Consider the following 20,211-nt stretch of genomic DNA (forward strand, 5'->3'; position numbering starts at 1 on the left):
TCGTTAAATTTTTGTGTTCTACTGGTATCCTCGTTAAAATGGTGATGGTGAAAAAAATCTCCTCATCCATAATGGCAAATTAAACATTGATCAAATAACAACAGGAACACTGAAGTACACACAGGTTTGACGGTTAGGTTTTAGCATGTTTATTCTTTAAGAATAGAATAATCATAGAATAGCTTTAATAACTCACCTATATATTAATTTCAGTACATATACAGAAAAAATATTTTGCAGCTTCTTTTGGTGTTTTTTTTTTTCTTTTTCAGATGGCTTATGTGGTTTCGATCTTTTGTATTCATGCCACTTGATTTTTTGATCACTCCAAGTGACTGTTGGCACGCTCTCTCTGTTGGCCCACTCAGCCTTTTCTCTCCATCTTCTCTGTCTCAGTTTGTCTCGTCCGCGCTCTCTGTTGCACTTCTCCTCTAGACTTTCCCTGGAGGGGCAGGACAGCACAGTCAGATGTGGGGTAATGGCAGTGGGCTGAGGTTAGGTTAATGTGTTCACATGGACTAAACAGTCCTTTTGTTTAAAGAAATATCTTTTATACGTTGAATTTTTTTTGCATGTTATTTTTTCACCAATCTCATGTTGTGGAACAGTTCCCACATTCCTCCCATGGTTTTCCTATAAATTGCATATTGGCTTTGTTAGCTCCCCTCATTTAAATTAAATGGTGCCATTACTTGCAAGTTAATTAGCGTGTTGCAGCTAATAGCAGAAAAAGTTAACTTTACAGCTTCGCCCACTGGTAGTTAACTCTGGGAAACAGGAGGATCTAGCAGCACTGATGACACATATGCATCAGAAAAACCAACACATTTTAGCACAAGGGCTTCAAATCCAGTTCTCAGGACTGCAAATGTTGCTGGAATTTCCTCTTTTCCCAGTTTTTATTGTGAAAATGATGCCCATTAATATCAATGGGAAATGCACTCTGGCCATTTTTACAATGAGTACAAAGTAAAATTAAAGAAACGTTGAGTAATTGCCAAGTGAAAAAATAACTGAAAATTCAGAGTTTGAGCTTTATGGAAGCACGGGCCAACCAACAGTTACATGAGAAAAACTGCATTCTTCAAACAAGCACAACTGAGCCTTCAAGGCCCGTTTTTTTTTTTTTTTTTTTTCTTGAGAAATCCAACATAATTCATAATATCTGGATTATGTTTTATTTTGTTAGTAAAAGTAAACAGTAAAAGTAAATGTTGCTGTTTTTTCCCTCATTGGATGCATACACTAAAGGTGCTCACCTACATTTTCTACTTCTAGAGGAGCTACTAAGCTACTTGAAGCACTATCATTTAGTGACATTTCCAAGTTTCCAGTTAAATCTGACATACAACATGACAAAACATTTCCCATGGCAATTCCTGACAAGCAGAAGTGATCACTGCCACATTCACAGCTCAGGAACATTAGTCCAAACAGTCCAGGTACGTTAGGCCAAACAGCTGATGTATCTAACAAAGATATCAACACACAGGCAGGCGTTGTCCTCTGGTGTCTCAGATAATGTCAGCTAAACATGAAAAAATACAGGAAACTCTCCAGACGGCTACATGCAGACGTTTAAACACAAAGCGGTGAGGGGGGGTACCTTGTTGTGTTACAGGGATATGGAGGAGGGGGGAAACAGTTTTAAACTGCAGGGTCATAAAGGAAGCGGGGACAAAGAGAGTCCAAGGAGAAGAGGGTTGGATTTACATCATCAAAGTTAAAAGAAAAGAAAAGAAAAAAGAAAGATTAAAGGATAGAGGGTAAAAGATGAGGAAGGAGAAAAGTGGGAAGAGAGGTTAAGAGCTGGAATGCATTAAAAGACATTTAATAGGGAGGAAGGAAATTAACAATACCATTCCATTAATCAATTATTATTGTTTTAATTTAAAAAATACTGAAAGTGTAAAAGTGTGCCATATATTCAGGGTGAAATCTTAAAGAAGGAAGATGAATAATAACGTATAAAATATGGATGTGTATACATATATAAACAAACATAATAAATATCATTATATGGATACATGAATCTAAATAAAATTACATAGGTATACTGTAAAATGTAAACATATTGGGCCTTGTATATAAAAAATTGCATCTGCACAAAAGGATGGGTACACATTTTTACATAAATTACTTGTTATAAACTTAATATCCACGCCCCATCAGCTCCAAATTAGTGCAGCTCTAAATGCTTGTTGAAATACTCCATCTTCGCCTGTTTAGTATTTCATTTCTCATTTAACACATTTATTAACAAGAAATAGAAAAACAGCCTTGCATTAAATCATGAGTGAATCATCGCTGTGTGTGAGGCTGGCTGAGTGCAGGGAAAAGAACATCATTTGGAAGCATTTACTGCCATTAAAAATATATTTTGTTTTTCTAAAACTGAAGGAAGCACTGCAACAGTAATAATTATAATAAAAAAGCTGTGGTGCATGTCATCATCAAATCCCCAAAAAATGGTATGACCTCTTTTCACCAATGCCGTTGCAGCTGAGTCAGAAGTGTTATATCTCCAATCTGCTTTTGTTCATTAGCCCACATTCACTATTCGGCGTCACTGTATCCCGCGCCAAAATGCACAGGTCTCTCAGCTCATGTTTCAGTTTGATTCAAAAAATAAACTTTGAATGTAGCTGTGCACACACATTTTTGTTGCAGATATGCTGCGACTACATGAGGCCTCCGGTCACTCTGGTTTTTCAATACCTATATGCACTATGAAATATTCAAGTTTAATAAGAATATTCAGCTTACCCTCCAGATATGTGCGTGCCACGAACTTGAGCAGCTCATCGATGAGGATGACGGGGAAGGAGAGCTTGAGCACCATCAACCACTGCTCTACATTTAAATGAGTGAGCTTGAAGATCATCTGTGGAAGAGATGAGGATTAAGAGATAGCGTTTTATGCTCAAATGCATTTAGCCACACATCTCATGTAAGACAATAAGCATTTCAAGGGATTAATAAACCTCTCCAACCTTTTCACATGTAAATAATCATAGTAATGGCAACTGATACTCAGATTAGTATTTCCCAGTAACAGCTGAATTATCATGTTTACCATGGGTGACTCATTGGTCTCTCTGTTAGATAATGCATTTAATCATTTGACCAGCTTGGATCCAACTCATTTTTTTCAGTTATGAAGTCCTAATGGATTTTTGGTGTAAAATTCAGGAAGAACACCCATGTGGTCTATATATCGTAAATGTAGCTACACTTTGCAAAATGGCAGATTTTAGCTGCTAAGACCTACAAAAGCTGAGTGAAAATAGAAACTGTTCACTTCCCTGTGAGGCGAACACTTTCTAACAGGTTGCTAACTGCTGATTTAGCCTAAGGTCAATAACTGCATTTGCGGCTGCTCGTACATTGTCTCCGGAAGTAGGAAAGCTTCAGAGGAAATAAGGAAAAGGTGTTTCGTCACACACCACAAGTGGTTTACTGAAGCCTCTGAAAGCTAGGAGCACTTAGCTGTATCTCAAACAGCGGGGTTGAGCGTATCCTATTCGACAATCCCATTAGTGGTCAAGGCGACAGAGTGATGTGTTAAGATCCATAAACATTTAAGGAACAAGAGTGTGGGAGAAAACAAGGAAGGAAAATACTGTGAGTGTGTTGGAGTATGGAAGAGTAGTGAGATACAAATGGCCTTTGGAGCCTGAAGGGTGTGTGTGTGTTTGTGTGTGTTGGAGACGAGGGCTGTAGTGCAGGAGGACAGACTCACAGGCAGGGGGTCGACGTAGATGATCATGAAGTGGAGGGACATGGACAGGCTCATGGCAGCCACCAGCCAGCCGTTGCTCCAGGGGGGCATGCGCAACAGGGACTGGTTCTCAGACAAGCTGGGGTGGGAAGGAGGAGGAGGAGGAGGAGGAGGAAGAGGCAGGGGTGGGAGGGTGGGGTCAGACAGGGAGGTGAAGGGGTACGTTAATGCATACTGAACATGTGTAAGTCCATAAGTAAGAGTGTGTGCAGAGTGTCTGTGTACTGGGGAGAAAGCAAAGAATTAAATGCACGTGAAAAGGTGTGAAGAAGCATGAGAACACTGAAGATTACATGGGCCGGTGGTAAAGCTACATATTCTCAAAAATCAAAATCACGTCAGTGTTCACGATGATCAAAGTTTCTATATTGTGCTACATTGTGTTGTAATTTGCACCAAACTTCATGAGACTTTTACTAAAATCCATGGAAAATGATTTATACATGTAAAACTCCCAAATAAAATAGGCAATCATTGTATTCATGTCATAATCATGACAACCACAATGCCATTTTCTTGTTGTGCTTAAAGCAGAGACCCTCTCGCAGGGGGAAACAACAATCATCAGTTTAAGTGCGAGCAGGGAGACCACAGGCTCTTTCCTTGAAACGGCAGTCTATGGAGGAGATGCTTTAATATTTAATATGTAGCTTCAGTGTTTGTTGTATGCGAATCCAACAGTTGTTTGCATTTCAGCCCCCTGGTAGCATCTTAGTCTTAAAGTAGTATTTATTCCATTATTAATGAACAAAGTTTATGTTGGTGCAGTTCAGCTCAGTAACCAGTTTGCCCTGTGCGCAGTCAGACCTGTTGAGAGCGTTGCACATCTCGATGGTGACGAGCACAGACAGAGCCATGGTCATTGGAGGAGCGGCCTCGAACACCTCGCAGTGGACGCCAGCAAACTCCTCGTTGTCCTCACTGCACTGCATGAAGTGTGACTGAGGAGGGAACAGGGAAGATGGGAACACAATTCATACACAAACAAGGATACAAGTTTGTGTTTGTATGGAGGTGCTATAGTTTTTCAATTGCAGTGGGGTCAGCTCTGTACTTGGGCCTCAGGGTGTTGAATACTAACCAGCTGATGGAAAGAGATCATGGGACCTTCATCACAGTACAGGAACCACCAGGCAGCAGCTGCAACAGTTGCAGCACCAACATAACCTGGAAAAGACAAGAGAAAATATACACATTGAAATTTTTCAAGGATTTTATTCAAAGGACCCCAGTACCAACAAATATTTGTCCAGTAGGTTGCCCACATGTGATTTTTCAGTATTTCTACTTACAACCTTATTACATTTTTAGACACATTAAGCAATTTATCTCTTAGTAATGTAACCCAACTGAACCATTTAAAACTGCAACCACTGCACCTCCAGTTGGTACAACTGCAAATGCTCATTAAGTAAAAAAGCACTCCATATCATGATAAGTGTGAAGTGTTATCTGTAGTAGAATGAAAGTAAGTTCTTATTAAGCTATTTGAGAGCAACACTGTTATTGATTTATATCCTAAAGTATTTGCCCTTTGCCATAATTGTTTATGTGCTTATAATGACAGTAGAAAAGACCACACTGTGTACCTCCAATGGCCATGTATCTGAAGAAGAGCCAGCCAGAGATGAGGGGCTCCTTGGGGGAACGGGGCGCCTTGCCCATGATGTCCAGGTCAGGGGGGTTGAAGCCAAGAGCAGTGGCGGGCAGGCCGTCAGTCACAAGGTTGACCCACAGCAGCTGCACAGGGATCAGAGCTTCAGGCAGACCAAGGGCAGCTGTCAGGAAGATGCTGAGAGAATGGCCATCAGGGGAGAAAAGGAAGAGCAAATCATTTTGTTAGCTTTAGCTCAGCCAGTAATTGTCTCGTCCTTGACGTCTTAAATAAAGATTTACGTCTCACTCAACAGATGGTCAGAGTGTAGTGATCATTACCGCGCGTTTGTGTTTTCATGCCACTCTAACATTTGGCCGGAGTCCACAGATGGTGTTTGTGTTCATGCTCCAGTCAAGATGACATTGTCATTTCTATCCTTGGCTATATGCCATTTTTTGTTTGCCTCTATATTTGGCGGCGATTGCACAGTACTATTCATATTCAAGTCACAATCATACCACATTGGCTGTCAAAGCGCTGCAACTTCCCAACAGGCCAACCAGCCACTGCAGGTTGGAATCATTTTGTGTGAGTTATGTGGCTTTGTGTCATAGCGGTTTTTTAAATAGTTGTGCAGACATCTTTGTGGTGAAGCGCACACCCACACAAAAGGCCAAATGAGCACAGTAGATCTCAACCTGCAAGGGCTGTAATTACTCACCAGACGACCTCGCCTACGTTGGAGGAGATGAGGTAGCGGATGAACTGCTTCATGTTGTTGTAGATAGCTCTGCCCTCCTCAACAGCAGACACGATGGAAGAGAAGTTGTCGTCAGCCAGGACCATCTCAGAGGCAGACTTGGCAACGGCAGTGCCAGAGCCCATGGCGATGCCAATCTCGGCCTTCTTCAAGGCAGGGGCATCGTTCACTCCATCACCGGTCTTCATGAGAGATAGATGGAAAATGGCACCATGAGAAAATTTGCTAGCCCATCAATTTTTTGTTCAAACCCTATCCGTTTCTCTCTCAAGTCATACAAGTTAATTCCACTTGAATACACAATAAACACAAGAGAGAACACAGTTGCCACTCATGCCTACAGAAAATCTACAAGTTGCTTTCTTCTCACCATGGCAGTAATCTCATCGAAGCCTTGCAGGAACTCAACAATCTTGGACTTGTGGGACGGCTCCACTCTGGCGAAGCAGCAAGCCTTGCGGACGGCGCTCTTCTGCTCATATTGGGACAGGTCATCAAACTCACGACCAGTGAAGGCCTTGCCTGTAACGTCCTCCTCCTCGGAGAAGATGCCAATACGACGGCAGATGGCCACTGCTGTGCCCTTGTTGTCACCTGGAGGGGCACGAAAACAGATTTGGTCTATTTTGTCCAGTATTCCAGAGACAGGAAATCAGGAAAACAGCTGTAGGACCATGGAGGTTCCTAGAATAAAATGTGTACTAGGTTCTTAAGGAAACACACAGATTGCAATAGGGAATATCAAAGGTATGCTGACCAGTGATCATAATGACTCGGATGCCAGCAGCCCTGCACAACTCAATGGAGCTCATAACTTCCTTGCGAGGGGGATCAAGCATGCCAACGCAGCCCACAAAGGTCAAGTCAGTCTGGGGAGAAAAGACAGGAGAAAATAAAGTATTACAGTCTGTTGATGGAGCTACTTGCACACATCGAATTGGACCAGACTCTTTCTTACAATATTACTCAAACAGAATATTGTCACTCCCTCACCTCATAGTCAGCAAACTTGGTAGAGTCCTCCAGGTTCATCTCCTCCCTCCTCAGAGGAGTGTCGCGGGTGGCCAGTGCCAAACAACGAAGGGTGTCACGCCCAGTGCCCCACTCCTTGATGATTGTCATGATGCGGTCCTTGACGGGGCCGGTCAGGGGCACACGTGTGGTGCCCACGCGCACATAAGCGCAACGGTCAATGACTCCCTCTGGAGCACCCTGATGATGAACACAGCCAAGATTTGCTTGAGTTTGGTGTGTTTGGTTAGTAAACTGTCTGAGAGGGCTGCACACTGCAAGTCAGATACTTCACCAAATTTAGCTTCATTTAGATCATTTCATGCTTTCATTCCATTTCTCAAGGAAGTCTGAAATATACAGGTTTTGTGTCATAAACTCACTTTGACAAACATCTTGTTTCCCACTGGGGCTTTGGAGGACTTGGCAGGGGAGCAGTAGACGGACATGGACTTCCTGTCTCTGGAGAACTCCAGGGTGAACTCCTTCTTCATCAGCTGCTTGATCACCTGAGAGGGAGCAAGGGAACAGAGTGTGAAATAGACGAAACAGATGGGGAAAAAAAAATTCGACCCAAAAGTTACTCCAGAAATGGAGCTCATTTTGCTGAGCCATTGTCATTATATGTTTTGTTTATGTTAATATTTTTTGGTTACAAATTAACACAAATGTGTTTACAGCTTTTTAAAACTTGCATCATTTGGAGCAACATAGACCTGTCTTCTGTTTTATCATTAGATTTCTTTACATCTAAGATTTATGTAGGATAATTCTTTTTTTTTTTTTTTTTTTTTTTAACTTTCATTAATCAGAGGTTGAAACCACTGTCCTTCCTGCTTTTCAGGAAGTCAGTCAGGACACACACAAATATGAGATGAATATAAGATTTGGTGAAAAATATCCTGCTGCTGGGCTCTTTTTGTGGACTTACATTACAGCAAGCGTTGGCCCTCTCCACCTTGGACAGGCCACGCACTTCAGTGTTGAACACGTTCATCTTCTCCACCAAGCAGGACAGGGCTGTTTCTGTGGCTTCACCCACTTTCTCATAAATGCCTTTGGACTACATGAGCAGGAAAGAAAGAAAGAAAGAAAGAAAGAAAGAAAGAAAGAAAGATTAACACTACATCAATGTGGAGCCCCAGAAAAATTCGAAACTGCATCCAAATTCTTCTGAATGATGAGAGCGAATGCTGAATACTCTGCTCACCTCATTGTAGTCCAGAGAAGAGTCATTGCACAGAGCGCAGATGGTGGCCAGCTCAACCAGACCGTCATACTGGCCGCATTTCACAAAGCTGCCACCCTTGGTGCTGAGAAAAATGGATGAAATATGTGTTAAAATTGGAAAATATGTCATGAGTATATTGACGCTGAAACATCCATGTGTGTTTGAGTGATTGTGATCACTCATGGCAACACTTACACTTCTCCCTCGGGGGTATACTTTGAGCCTGAGATGTCAAACTGTCCAAGAGTAACACTGTCTCCATCAGCCTTGTCAATGATGAACATCTGTACAAAAACACGGCACAAAGCGCTCACAAGATGCTTCTGTACCTGTTACAAAAACCTATTCCCACTTTATTCAGTTGCAGAGGTGAATATGAATGTGCAATGAAAGAAATGGTGTTTTTTTATTTTTTGCGTGTGTGTTGGCACATGTGCAGACGAATGTGTGTGTAAACCTACCTTAGTTACACACATCTGGTTGGTGGTAAGGGTGCCGGTCTTATCAGAGCAGATAACAGAGGTGCAGCCCAGGGTCTCCACGGAGGGGAGGCTTCTGACGATGGCGTTCTTCTTGGCCATGCGACGTGTACCCAGAGCCAGACAGGTGGTGATAACAGCAGGTAAGCCTGAGATGGAGTGGTGATATGGGAAAGTCATATGGTTGAGCCATAGATTCAGGAGAAAACAACAGAATTTGTGCTATTGAACAGTGTTTTAGCTTTTTAGCCCATCACAGACAATTTAGGGATCATGGGAGTTTGCTGATCCTGTCTGTCTGCTTGTGCTTTGTGGTTTTGTATTGCTGATGCCTCGTGTTTCCTAAGCTGTCCAGTAGGAGGGACAGCAGAAGTATGGCATGCCGGCGCTGCTGCTGGGAGCCATTCGGTTCTCACATATTCAAAATAAGGGTTGTGTTTGCATTCCTGGCAGAAAGCCAAATGCCTTTAAGGTGGTTGCTGGTGGACAAAGATGTCTCTTGTCCCCTCTTCTATTTGTGATATTCATGGACGGGGTGTCAGGGTGCAGCTAAGGTCTGGAGAGTGTCCAGTTTAGAGACGTTAAGTTGGCATCTTTGCTGTTTGCAGATGACATTCTGCTTTTGGCTTCACTGTTCTGCAGTCTGTAATGATTTCAGTGTGATGTGATTAGGAAGGGGGAAATCACCCCCAAATCTGAGACCATGTCTGTCTCATGGAAAAAGGTGGAGACAAGCTACATGAGGTGAATCTTTGATAGATTCATTTTTTTAGGGACACCAAATTTATACTGTATAATTAAGGTTTTTTTTTTTTACCCTCAGGGATGGCAGCCACAGCCAGGGCTACGGCAATCTTGAAATAGTAGACAGCACCGCGGAGCCAGGAGCCTCCATGGACAGGGTCGTTGAAATGGCCAATGTTGATCATCCACACAGCCACGCAGATAAGGGAGATGACCTGGGGGACACGGAGTCAGGGGACATCTTGCAATTTTTGTTTCATTTGCTGCAATTTTTTCATTACCCCATCTTGCTGTGACTCACTCTCGTGTTAGGCCTTGAAATCTTATTTTTCTCAACACAAATCAAACAAACTGCTGTTGTGGTGAGATAATTTCAAAAACCCTTTATGTCTATTTTATCAGCCTGTCTGACCCTCCACCTGTCTGCCTCACCCACCTTGGAAAGCTGCTCTCCAAACTCGTCCAGTTTCTGCTGCAGAGGTGTCTTCTCCTGCTCAGTGGCAGCCATCTGGTCACGAATCTTACCAATCTCAGTGGACACACCGGTTGCAACAGCGATACCAGTGGCTTTGCCGGCAGCAATGTTGGTGCCCTAAAAAGGATGATAGAGAGGAAGAGAAGGCAGATTTCATATGAGTTGTTTATTTTGCCATAAAATAACTTCAAGTGGGTTATTGTTATTTATGATTATGTTATAGTTAAGCCATTAAGATTCTTCTTAAGTTTTTAAAAACATAAGATTACACTGAGTAACATCACTACTTTAAGTGAGACGTTTCAGTTCAGTGTATTTTAGGCATTTTTAAGCATTTGGTTCCATGATGACCACTAAATTATGTCTCAGCAATAATTTTGTAATTGCAGTTTTCAAAAGTAGATACTGCATTTTGCTTGGACTGATGGATTATTTGATAAAGGATGGAGAGAGAGAGAGGGAGGAAATGTCCCAGGAATGGGGAGAAAGGGTTTGTTAGAATAGAAAGCAGGTGAAATTTGTGGGGTTTGGTGTAAGACACCGAAAGGGATGAAAAACTGGAAAATAGAGCATCATGTAATGTAGATGAATAGGAAAAGGGTGGAGGAAGGTCCAGCTCCACAGGGATGCATTATCCCCTCATAAAAAATTAATGTACCATTCTGTGCATTTCTGTCATGTAACAGATTAATCTCCTTCAATGACCAGTGAGCTAATGGTCCTTTAATAGTCACTGTGGTTTTGTCCATTTCATGGCATTGGCTTTACAAAACCAACTGTCCAACGTGCACGTATTCAAATGCCTCGTGTTATTTTGATGTCTTACTTAGAGCTAAAGAGCACTTGAGCTTAACGTGTTTTATATCATGCAAAGCTGAAAGCCAGGTATTGTGCAATTACATCCAATTTTGATTTCCTATCCTTTACACTGGCTTGCCAGCAGCCAACACCTTTAAAATACAGTATTTGAGCATGATTCTTTTAAAGGAAAATATGCGCTCAGTCTCCAATTTCACATGCTGTCTCAGTGGTTTTGTTCTGCAAGCGGATCAGGATGCAAAATGAAAGAGATGCACAGAGATGGAAAGAGGAGGATGCTGATTGGCTGGGAAACAGTGAGACTCACAGAGAACAGCATGTTCTTCTTGTCCTGGTTCACAGCTCTGGGATCTGGGACGGCATCAGTGTGTTTGATCACACTGACAGACTCACCTAGGAGACAGAATTGACGACAGCAGGTTAGTGAGGGAAGCAGACATATCGATGTACACATCTTTATTGATCCTCATGGGCAAATGCTCAACAACACTGAAGCAGAAGGAATCTATCTATCTATCTATCTATCTATCTATCTATCTATCTATCTATCTATCTATTAGTGAACACCCACCGGTAAGAATGGACTGGTCCACGCGCAGGGTTGTAGATTTGATCGAGATGATTCTGATGTCAGCTGGCACTTTGTCACCAACTAGAAGACAATACATAATTCATTAATGTGCAGACAGTTTTTTTCAGTTTCTCTTTTAAACAAATGAAACTATCAATAACAATGACAGTGAGGGAGCATCAACACTGCTGCAGCGACACAACAGGGTGTGGGGGTGGGGGGGTTGATTGACTGGTTACAGAGCTCTGGATGGATAGTATTGTTGCTGAAAGCTGATACCACAGACAGAGCCAGAGAGAGAGGGAGACCTTGGGGAGACTGTGAAATGAAAAGAACAGGTGTACGGCATAGAGAGGGAGAGAAAGAGAGAGAGAGAGAGAGAGAGAGAGAGAGAGAGAGAGAGAGAGAGAGAGGAGCGAGTCTGATAGATATTAAGTGTATTTATACCCAAGCTCGTTTTTTTTCTTCCCATCACAAGTTCCTTGAATCCTCCTCCTCCTCCCCTTTTTCTGTGATTGCCTTAAAAGGACCCATGATTATTCTCAAGGACATCGGCCCTCCTGCACTCACACACTCACACACACATGTGCATGTAGCCCTCTTGACATATATAAGCATATGAGCTGACAGTGATCCAGTGTGAAAGTAGCTCCAGGGCCTTGGGAGGTCCTTGATCTCTCCTTCATGCAGCAGCAGAGGACACAGACAGAAACCAAAGTGCTGCTCAGTGACAGTTTTGCACGGGCAGTCCTGCATGGTTTTTGGCTCCTTCTGCATGGCGCAAAAGCCATTTGTGGTAGTATTTATCTTCAAAAGAGTAATCAAACATCATTATTATTATTTGATCATGGGAGCTAGTTTATTGAATCAGAGGAAAAAGGCATCCAGGGCCAAAGGTTCAGGAGACCTGAGCCAAACAGCCTCCTGTGCCTCATCAGCACTCGGGTAACTCCAGGCCACAAAGACCTGAAAATGCATGGGATACCAGCAATCCTAATCAGAGGGTATACTCCAATCACCAGGGATCACCCTGCCTGGTTAGAGTTTCACAGCACTGACTTGTCCAGGGAGCTGCCATTGGCACTTATGCCATAAATATTGCTTTCACTCATGCAGCACTCTTAGAAAGCGCTCAGCTAAAATGGAGTTACGGGCACTTGACAAAACTGAATTCACAAGCGTCTCATGGCTGAATGGAGTCTCGGTGAAGACAGCAGGTAACACATTACAGGAAAAGCCCTTACCTGAGACTTCCACCACATCACCAGGCACAATCTCCCTGGCCTTGATCCTCTGCACACTCTTCCTGTCCGCCCGGTAAACCTTGCCCATCTCAGGCTCGTATTCCTTCAGAGCCTCAATGGCGCTCTCCGCATTGCGCTCCTGTTTTCAACAACACAAGAGAAACCCGCTGGTCATATTGGCACTTTCACCTAACCAAAGTGTGCCAAGGTGCCAGATGATGCTTTCACCCGCTCCTTTACTCAGCATTGGCAAGCAGAGACCTTTCAGTAGTACAACTGATGAGCAATGTTTTTAAAGGTGCACTTTGCAAAGCTGCCTATGACTGAAATGAGGATGCTGAGGCTGACACAAACATGGAATAAGCCCATAACCCATCAGTGAATTGGTACCATGTAGTCTCAGCCATCAAATTACATGCTTATTTTCTGTGTTCTTTTTTTCTTTTTTTTTTTTGAAAGGGTCCTCACTTCAATTGACTCTTAACCATTTTGCATAGTGCACCTTTAATTGTACAAATCATTACATCATATTGCATTGCATCATCTGCTTCTTGGAGACCTTATTCAAAAGCAATATTTATCCTAAAATATCTGAAGGTTAATATGAAAATACTTTCATTTTTACATAAAGTAGGAAAAGAGTGGCCACTGTTTTTGTAACAGTGAATCACTGTATTATTATTAGTTTTTTTTCTTTACACCTGTGGTGCAAATCCTCACTAACCTTTTACAGGTTTAACAGCCTGCACCACTTGAATAATGGGGATGCTGAGGTACATTTAAAAACAGAGGGGATCTGACATCTGTTTTACACTCACACAGACCAGCTCAACATGAACGATGCACTCCACTTTGTGCCTTACAGTTCAAGAGGCGAGGCCTTAAGCCGGACAATTGGTCAATCGAAGAAGTGAAAACAAAGTAAAACGGGCAAATGTTCAGTAAATGCTCACGTCTGAAGCTGCTCCCCTCCGCCTCAAAGTGTAAAGCCCAACTTATGCCAGCCCCCCCGCACCCCCTCTCTCCGTTCTCCCCCATACCACCCATGTGTGAATCCTTGTGCATAGTTTCCAAATGACTGCCACAGGGCTGATATGGACCCCCCACCACACACACTCTCTCTCACACACCCAGACACACACACACACACACACACACACACACACATATCCAAGTCCTGTGGTAACCCGATCGTCCCACTGTATTTTTACTGTGGCCTGCACAGTGTGGACTGTAACGAAGGGGGCTGCATTTCGAGGCTGCCTCGGCCCTTCATGGCAGGACAGGACCCCCCCCCCCACCGCCACCACCACCACCACCCTCCTCCCCCACCCACCCAGCCGGCTTAACCTTTCACCTTTTCACCTCTTGTTGATGTCATGCCAGTCTTTTTGGCTTTCCTTGAACTTTGATCCCCCAGCCACCGCTCGGCACGGTGTGTGTGTGCTCCACTGCAAAGGACACGGATTGTGACCTGAACGAGCCGGCATTGTGTGTGATTTATTGTGCGAGACTGTTACTAAGTATACGCGTCTATTTAGGTGTGCGTAAAAGATGGTGTTCATGCGCGGGTATGGGACCATGTCCTTGTGATTGCACTTGTTCCTGTGTGCGTGCGTGTGTGTGCGCGCATGTGTGTGTGGGGGGCAAGTGTGTATCTGCTAACTGACCTGCCACACTCCAACCACAGCATTAGCAATGAGGATGAGGAGGATGACGAAGGGCTCTACAAAGGCAGTGACAGTTTCCTCGCCTTCTTCAAACCAAGCCAGAACCTGAGAGAAAGAGAGAGCGAGAGAGAGAGAGAGAGAGAGAGAGAGAGAGAGAGAGAGAGAGAGAGAGAGAGAGAGAGAGAGAGAGAGAAGCCACTGATATTAATGATTTGTACTCTCTCATACTGTATGTGCTTGTCAAACCAGAGAAACAGAGAGGAATAAAATGGCAAATAATTCTAGTATCTAGTATCTTTCTTTTCCTTTCTCATTTTGACTAGACACTGAATTTTTTAAAGTTGAAATCTCCTGGCCTCCTTTTCATTCTTCATAGATCAGGGACATTCTTTATCTCGTCAAGTTGGAAAAAAAAAGTTGTACTGATATATTTATTGTAATAAGATATAGAAACCTTTTTTATTTTTTTTTAAATTTTATTATTATTATTATTATTATTATTATTATTTTTTTTTTACATATGATGGGGGATTGATATTCCTTGGTGTCCCACACTGATGCTGTTGCATGTCATACCACCTACTCACATGATGTATTTAAGTGTAATTCTGAATTGAATGGTCCACTACTGGATCAAAAAAAAATTGACCTTATTTTGTTGTGTTCTGTGTCTTTGCATGTGAACGTGGCCATGTGTGAGATCCCTGTGCAAACTTGTTTTCCATGTTTCTATATGTAACCCTTTCCCAATACCTCTGGTCCAACTCCAACACGTGTGTGCGCCATGTAACTAACCCATGTAACTAACACAAGTCTGTTTCGGAAAGCCTTCATGTTGACATGGACACAGATTAGCTGCAGGTCAGTGGAGCGCAGAGGACACCAGAGAGAGAAAAGATCCATCTCTCTGACATCCGTCTCTAGGAGGATTTAGCTTTTTGACCATCCTCATCATCTGCTCAATCTGACATCATTTTCATTTGCTCCAGCATTCCCGTCCCATTGCTTTCCGTAAACAGAGTCTATTGCTCGCTGTGTCTGGTCCGGCTTCGCCCTTCTTCCCTTCAAAGACACAATCAATATCCGACCAGAGAATCCGAGCCTGTCAGCACGCCGCGGTGGCAGGATATTCCTGTGTATATGAATAGGGCGAACATGTATTTGCAGTATTTAGTGTTCTCTCTTTTAGAAACCATATATGACTCTGAATCTACTCCTCTCGTTTGTCACTGCAACAAACAATGCCATTGTGCAACCCAATCCCTCACTCCTGCTGCCCCCCCGACTCTCTCACTCTCTCCTGCTGTTGCAAGCCGTCCCTCGTTCCTTCCATCCCTGACCTTTGTCCAAGGATACAGTTTCTCGTCCTGGCTTGAGACTTTCTTAAAATAAAGCTCCTGCCATGCATATGTGCACACACGCACAAGCATATACACACACACATATGCACGCACACACACACACACACACACTCTCTCTCTCTCTCTCTCTCTCTCTCTCTCTCTTTATGTCTCTCTCTTTCTTTCTCTATCTGTCTCACATACACACACAGTCATCAGGCCTTCTAAGGCCATACTGACAGCTGGTCAGGGAGGACAGAGGGTAGAGATCGAGGATTAAGACAATGTGTCCAGCCTTCTCCCCACAAAACAGTTTTGGAGAGAGAGAGAGAGAGAGAGAGAGAGAGAGAGATAGAGAGAGAGAGAGAGAGAGAGAGAGAGAGAGAGAGATGGGGGCTGAATGGCAGAGAGGAAAGAAGGGACAGAGAGAACAACAGGGAGGGAGAGGGATTCCTTGGGTGAATGAGGGTGAGGACATCAATCCAAATGTAATTTAATAACCCAGTGGTCTGTGTTTGTGGGCCTGGGTGTCCAAATGCAAAACATAGCTATCGTGTGTGTGTGTGTGTGTGTGTGTGTGTGTGTGTGTGTGTGTGTGTGTGTGTGTGTTTATGGGAATAATCGCAAAGACAAGAGGTGCAGCTCTATATTGTCTATTAAGAGCTTGCTGTCTTGATCGTCCTTGAGGGCTGCAGCACACTGTGTATCAGTTTCATTTCAGCTTAAAGCACTTAAAATACTCTTTTCCCCTCACAGATTTAATTTCATGCAATGCCATGGTCATTACCTTTGTTAAATTGTTGTTTATTGTAAATTGTGTCTTGAATTTCTTAACTTTCTGCACAGCATTTTGTGAACAGTGATTATGTCCTGTGACTCCAGTTAAAGTGCTAGCAAAGTTGTTGTTTTTCTTTCATTTTGTCACGCTTATTGCTCGTATTATTCTCAGTATTATGAGTGTTGTTTCTTTTCACTGATAAGGTATCTAATATGCTTCACTGTTCTTTTGGATGTAAGCACAGGAAATTAGCTCAGTTGCGGTGACTATGAGAAGCAACCACCACCCATTCTTTGGCCAGCTTGAAAATATATGTGTTTTTTTTCTTTTTTTTTTTTGATTATGTATTTCTCTGAGAGCTGGGATGAACCTTTCTAATATTGGAAAAAAAAAAAACAACACAAGTTGTAGTCCCAGTGATCTGCTTTTTGATTTCACTGGAAATTTACTGTGAATCATACCACCCTCGATTTTCTTTAACAAATCTCTTTCCAGAATGTGGCAGATTGGGGTGGCTGAACTACGCTAAATGAAATAAACAAAGAAGTTAACTGGAGATATAGCAGGTAGTGCAAATAGTCATTATCATAATGAAAAACCAACAAATAAAAACCCATGAGGAGACATCTTGACCAAAAGTCACAAATGTTTAAGTAGCAGCTTGGTGCGTTTGTGCATTACGAAAAATCTTATCTAGCTTGTCTTTGCGGCTCTGTTTTCTTAGGCAAACACTTCTCTATCATATCTGATTTTCCTGTAGACACAGGAATATTTCTCATGCTGCTTAGAAATTACTTAGCATTCTGTTGCATCGCTATAAGCGTCTTTTGACAAGGACACCAGCTACATGTCTAAGTATTAATGCATATTTCCTCTTCCTGCTTGATTCAAAATACATCCTAATCAGAGAGAGATGAACAACGCTACACCCTAAAAAGCTACACCCTGTAAAGCAGGTTCTGGATTACAATTATAGCATGAACATATAGCACTTTTGATCAAAATGCACCAAAAATACATACCAGATATCATAGGTTGTTCATAAAACACACTATGTGGGGGAGGAAATGTTAAGATAACTCACAAAAGAGATGCAGGCGGCCAGCAGCAGGATCCTGACCAACAAGTCTTCAAACTGTTCCACCACCAACTCCCAGATGCTTTTTCCTGAAAAAACAAACAAACAAACAAACAAAAAGTCACTGAAATATTTATTTACCAGTGTGTGGTGATATCTCTAGCTTTACACAGTTGTGTGAATAGTTAATTACAAAATTGTAGAATTGACCCTGATATGCAACAACTGTCCTGTGATGGCACATGCATGACAGCTGAAGATTCACTGCGCAATAATAATTTATTTTGCTTCCCAAACCCAATATGAAGCTCATGTCCTGTACATGGTGTGTGAATGGTGTTCAGGCTCAGTTACTACAACTGTCTGGCCAAACTGATCAAGCTGACTTGCTAACTGAGATGCTACCGGTGCATCATGGGGGGGCAGGTCTCATAAAGATGCTGGTCTATGATTGGCTGCTGATAAGTGATGTTGTCAAAACCTTGTGGAAACAAGGCAGGAAGTCAGTATCAGCTGACATCTCCATCTTCCATGTGAAAGTGTTTAAAGTGAACTCACCCTCCTCTGCTGGCAGCTCTGTGAAAGAAGAGAGACAAAGAATATTAGCATTACTACACACCGCAATTAGTAAATTACTTTTAATGTCGTTGCATAAATCAAAGTGATTCCAATGCTGTTTTGATACATTTCTCATTGCAAAATGTTTGTTTCAATACATTAAATCACCTTATTGAGACAATTACCTGTTTGCAAAGTTTATACAAAATAATCAAGGAGTAAATTATGTGTGTAAGGAAGACAATTGAAATGGGTATTTGAGAATGTGAAGTGGACATACTTTAACTTAAAGCACGATATTGCATTACAAACCATGATGGTTTGACTAAACCTGTCAGCAACAGCTGCTGGGCCGAGGCTAAGATCTCTTCAAGATCCATTTCTTAACTAAATGCTTAATCAGCTGCATGTGGTAATGCCTCCTAGTCCTGCTACCGGGTTATAATTGGTTCAACACAAATACAGTGGCTATGGTAACTGTTTGACCTTTACAGTGACCTCAATTACCGTGTTATTCCTGTTTGCAGTACAGAGATGCTGCACCATGGCTGATCACTCGACTCAAACAAACAAAATGTCTTTTTCGAATCACAGTTTGAAGCTAAACCCCGCTTCACATTTTCTCAAAGCTTCTTTATACCACATCCAGACACAGTAATCAAACATTTCTTCAAATGAACAACAGGCCTGAAGCTAAAATGACCAAAGATCCAGACTTTAAGGAGAGCTGTCAGAAACCTGAAACTCGACCACACGTCCGCCAGAAGCATCACTTCTTCTCTTTCTCTCTACCTCCTTCTCTCTCTTTCCCCTTCTTCTTCTTCTGCTTCTACTTCTCCTTCTTCCTCTCACGGTCTGACTCTGTTTTTCCTCCTATCATGTTCAACATCTCCAAAACATCATCTCTTTTCCTCTCTTCCTCTCTCATCCTTAACCCTCTATTTCTCAGTTTTTTTTTTCAAAAGCTAAATCCAAATAACTAATTCATGTTTGTTCTTCCTCTTGCACCTATCCAACCTGGGATACCCCCCATCACTTCAATCATACACAGTTCTCTCCCTCCATCCTCCAGTGTCCATCCATCTGTCCCACATCATTCCATCCATCCGTCCATCCATCCATTCATCCCTCTTTCTCCCTCACCGTTGAAGCCATACTTGTCCAGGTTTCTCTTGACCTGGTCGGGTGAGAGGCCGGTCTCCTCGGTGACGCCGAAGTAGGCCAGAACGTCCGGCGACTCCTTGGTGTGCGCGTTCTCCATCCTCGCTGGAAGAGAGAGGCTTCAGGACAAAGGAATAGAAAAGACAGGGCACTTAGAAAAACACTAGGGTTTGTCTGAGTGGCTCAGATGCTTCGATATGACCAGGTGTTCCCCCAGCAGTTTTAAGGTGCAAGACAATGGGAGAAGTGAAGCTGTGTGTACCCACCACTCTCTACAAGTGTAGGATTGGGACAAAAACTGGCAACCCCCTGCGTTCTCGCTCTCTCTCTCTCTCTCTACCCCCTCTCTCGGCTGTTGCGCTCCTCTCAGACCCCTGGACTGTCAGAAAGTGCAACCTGGCAAAGAGTCCTGAAAAGTTTTATACAGATGAAAAAGAGGCCTCATTGGTGCGCACCATGCACTCACACCTCATTGGCTGAGGAGGACAGAAATGGGTGGGCATGGATGGCCCTGTGGTAAAGAATAGGCAGCAGGGTTGAGGTGGAGGGGAGGGTGGGATTAGGCAACAACTGCAGAGGGGGTCTGCTGCCCGGCAAGCTGAAAATAAGATGTGCATAGGGGAGAATGCCCAGAAGAATGGGGAGGGGCAACATAAGAGCAACACTTTCTGAATGAGAGGTAGGGGACATTGATGGGCGCATGACAGCGTACTACTTTGTGTATGCGCATGAATGTGTATATGCGCGCCTTCATGCGAGCCAGGTTATGCAATGTCCCCATACTTGACAGTATAAAGAGGGACAGGTGTCCATTCCATTGCATGTTTAAGAAAGGTGACTGGGTGTACTGCTGCTGCGGAGTGAAAACCTTGCACCTCTCCCTTTTGGTGCTGTTTTTCTACTTCTACACTTCA

At 42.9% G+C, this 20,211-nt stretch overlaps 1 protein-coding gene across 2 annotated transcripts; it reads right to left on the bottom strand.

The window, feature by feature from the left end:
* Positions 1 to 182: 182 nt before the first annotated feature.
* Positions 183 to 19,670, bottom strand: atp2a1 (ATPase sarcoplasmic/endoplasmic reticulum Ca2+ transporting 1). 2 transcript variants are annotated; one of them, XM_030058037.1, is made up of 26 exons: positions 19,564 to 19,670; positions 19,280 to 19,416; positions 18,137 to 18,154; positions 17,585 to 17,667; positions 14,383 to 14,487; positions 12,713 to 12,851; positions 11,469 to 11,549; positions 11,205 to 11,290; positions 10,040 to 10,195; positions 9,677 to 9,818; positions 8,842 to 9,008; positions 8,576 to 8,664; positions 8,360 to 8,462; positions 8,081 to 8,212; positions 7,533 to 7,658; positions 7,132 to 7,350; positions 6,896 to 7,007; positions 6,509 to 6,732; positions 6,100 to 6,320; positions 5,371 to 5,573; positions 4,863 to 4,948; positions 4,589 to 4,722; positions 3,743 to 3,860; positions 2,767 to 2,884; positions 1,607 to 1,652; positions 183 to 442 (listed from the first exon to the last, which is right to left on the bottom strand). In XM_030058037.1, exons 2-25 carry the CDS (start codon positions 19,395 to 19,397, stop codon positions 1,648 to 1,650), a joined length of 2,985 nt encoding a protein of 994 aa, XP_029913897.1. In that variant the 5' UTR covers positions 19,398 to 19,416; positions 19,564 to 19,670; the 3' UTR covers positions 183 to 442; positions 1,607 to 1,647. The 2 variants fall into 2 exon arrangements, with proteins under 2 accessions (XP_029913897.1, XP_029913896.1); XM_030058036.1 differs by lacking the exon at positions 1,607 to 1,652 and having other exon boundaries at positions 184 to 442.
* Between the last annotated feature and the right edge of the window lie 541 nt (positions 19,671 to 20,211).

Source organism: Myripristis murdjan, chromosome 8 (assembly GCF_902150065.1).
Source record: "Myripristis murdjan chromosome 8, fMyrMur1.1, whole genome shotgun sequence".
Taxonomy (NCBI): domain Eukaryota; kingdom Metazoa; phylum Chordata; class Actinopteri; order Holocentriformes; family Holocentridae; genus Myripristis; species Myripristis murdjan.

Excerpts from the sequence above, each read along its gene's own strand:
- atp2a1 (XM_030058036.1), bottom strand. The coding sequence starts at position 19,397 with ATGGAGAACGCGCACACCAAGGAGTCGCCGGACGTTCTGGCCTACTTC. Across the intron at positions 8,463-8,575 it reads TATACCCCCGAGGGAGAAGT|CACCAAGGGTGGCAGCTTTG; the intron begins GTAAGTGTTGCC and ends CATTTTTCTCAG. Across the intron at positions 8,213-8,359 it reads CTTCTCTGGACTACAATGAG|TCCAAAGGCATTTATGAGAA; the intron begins GTGAGCAGAGTA and ends CTGCTCATGTAG.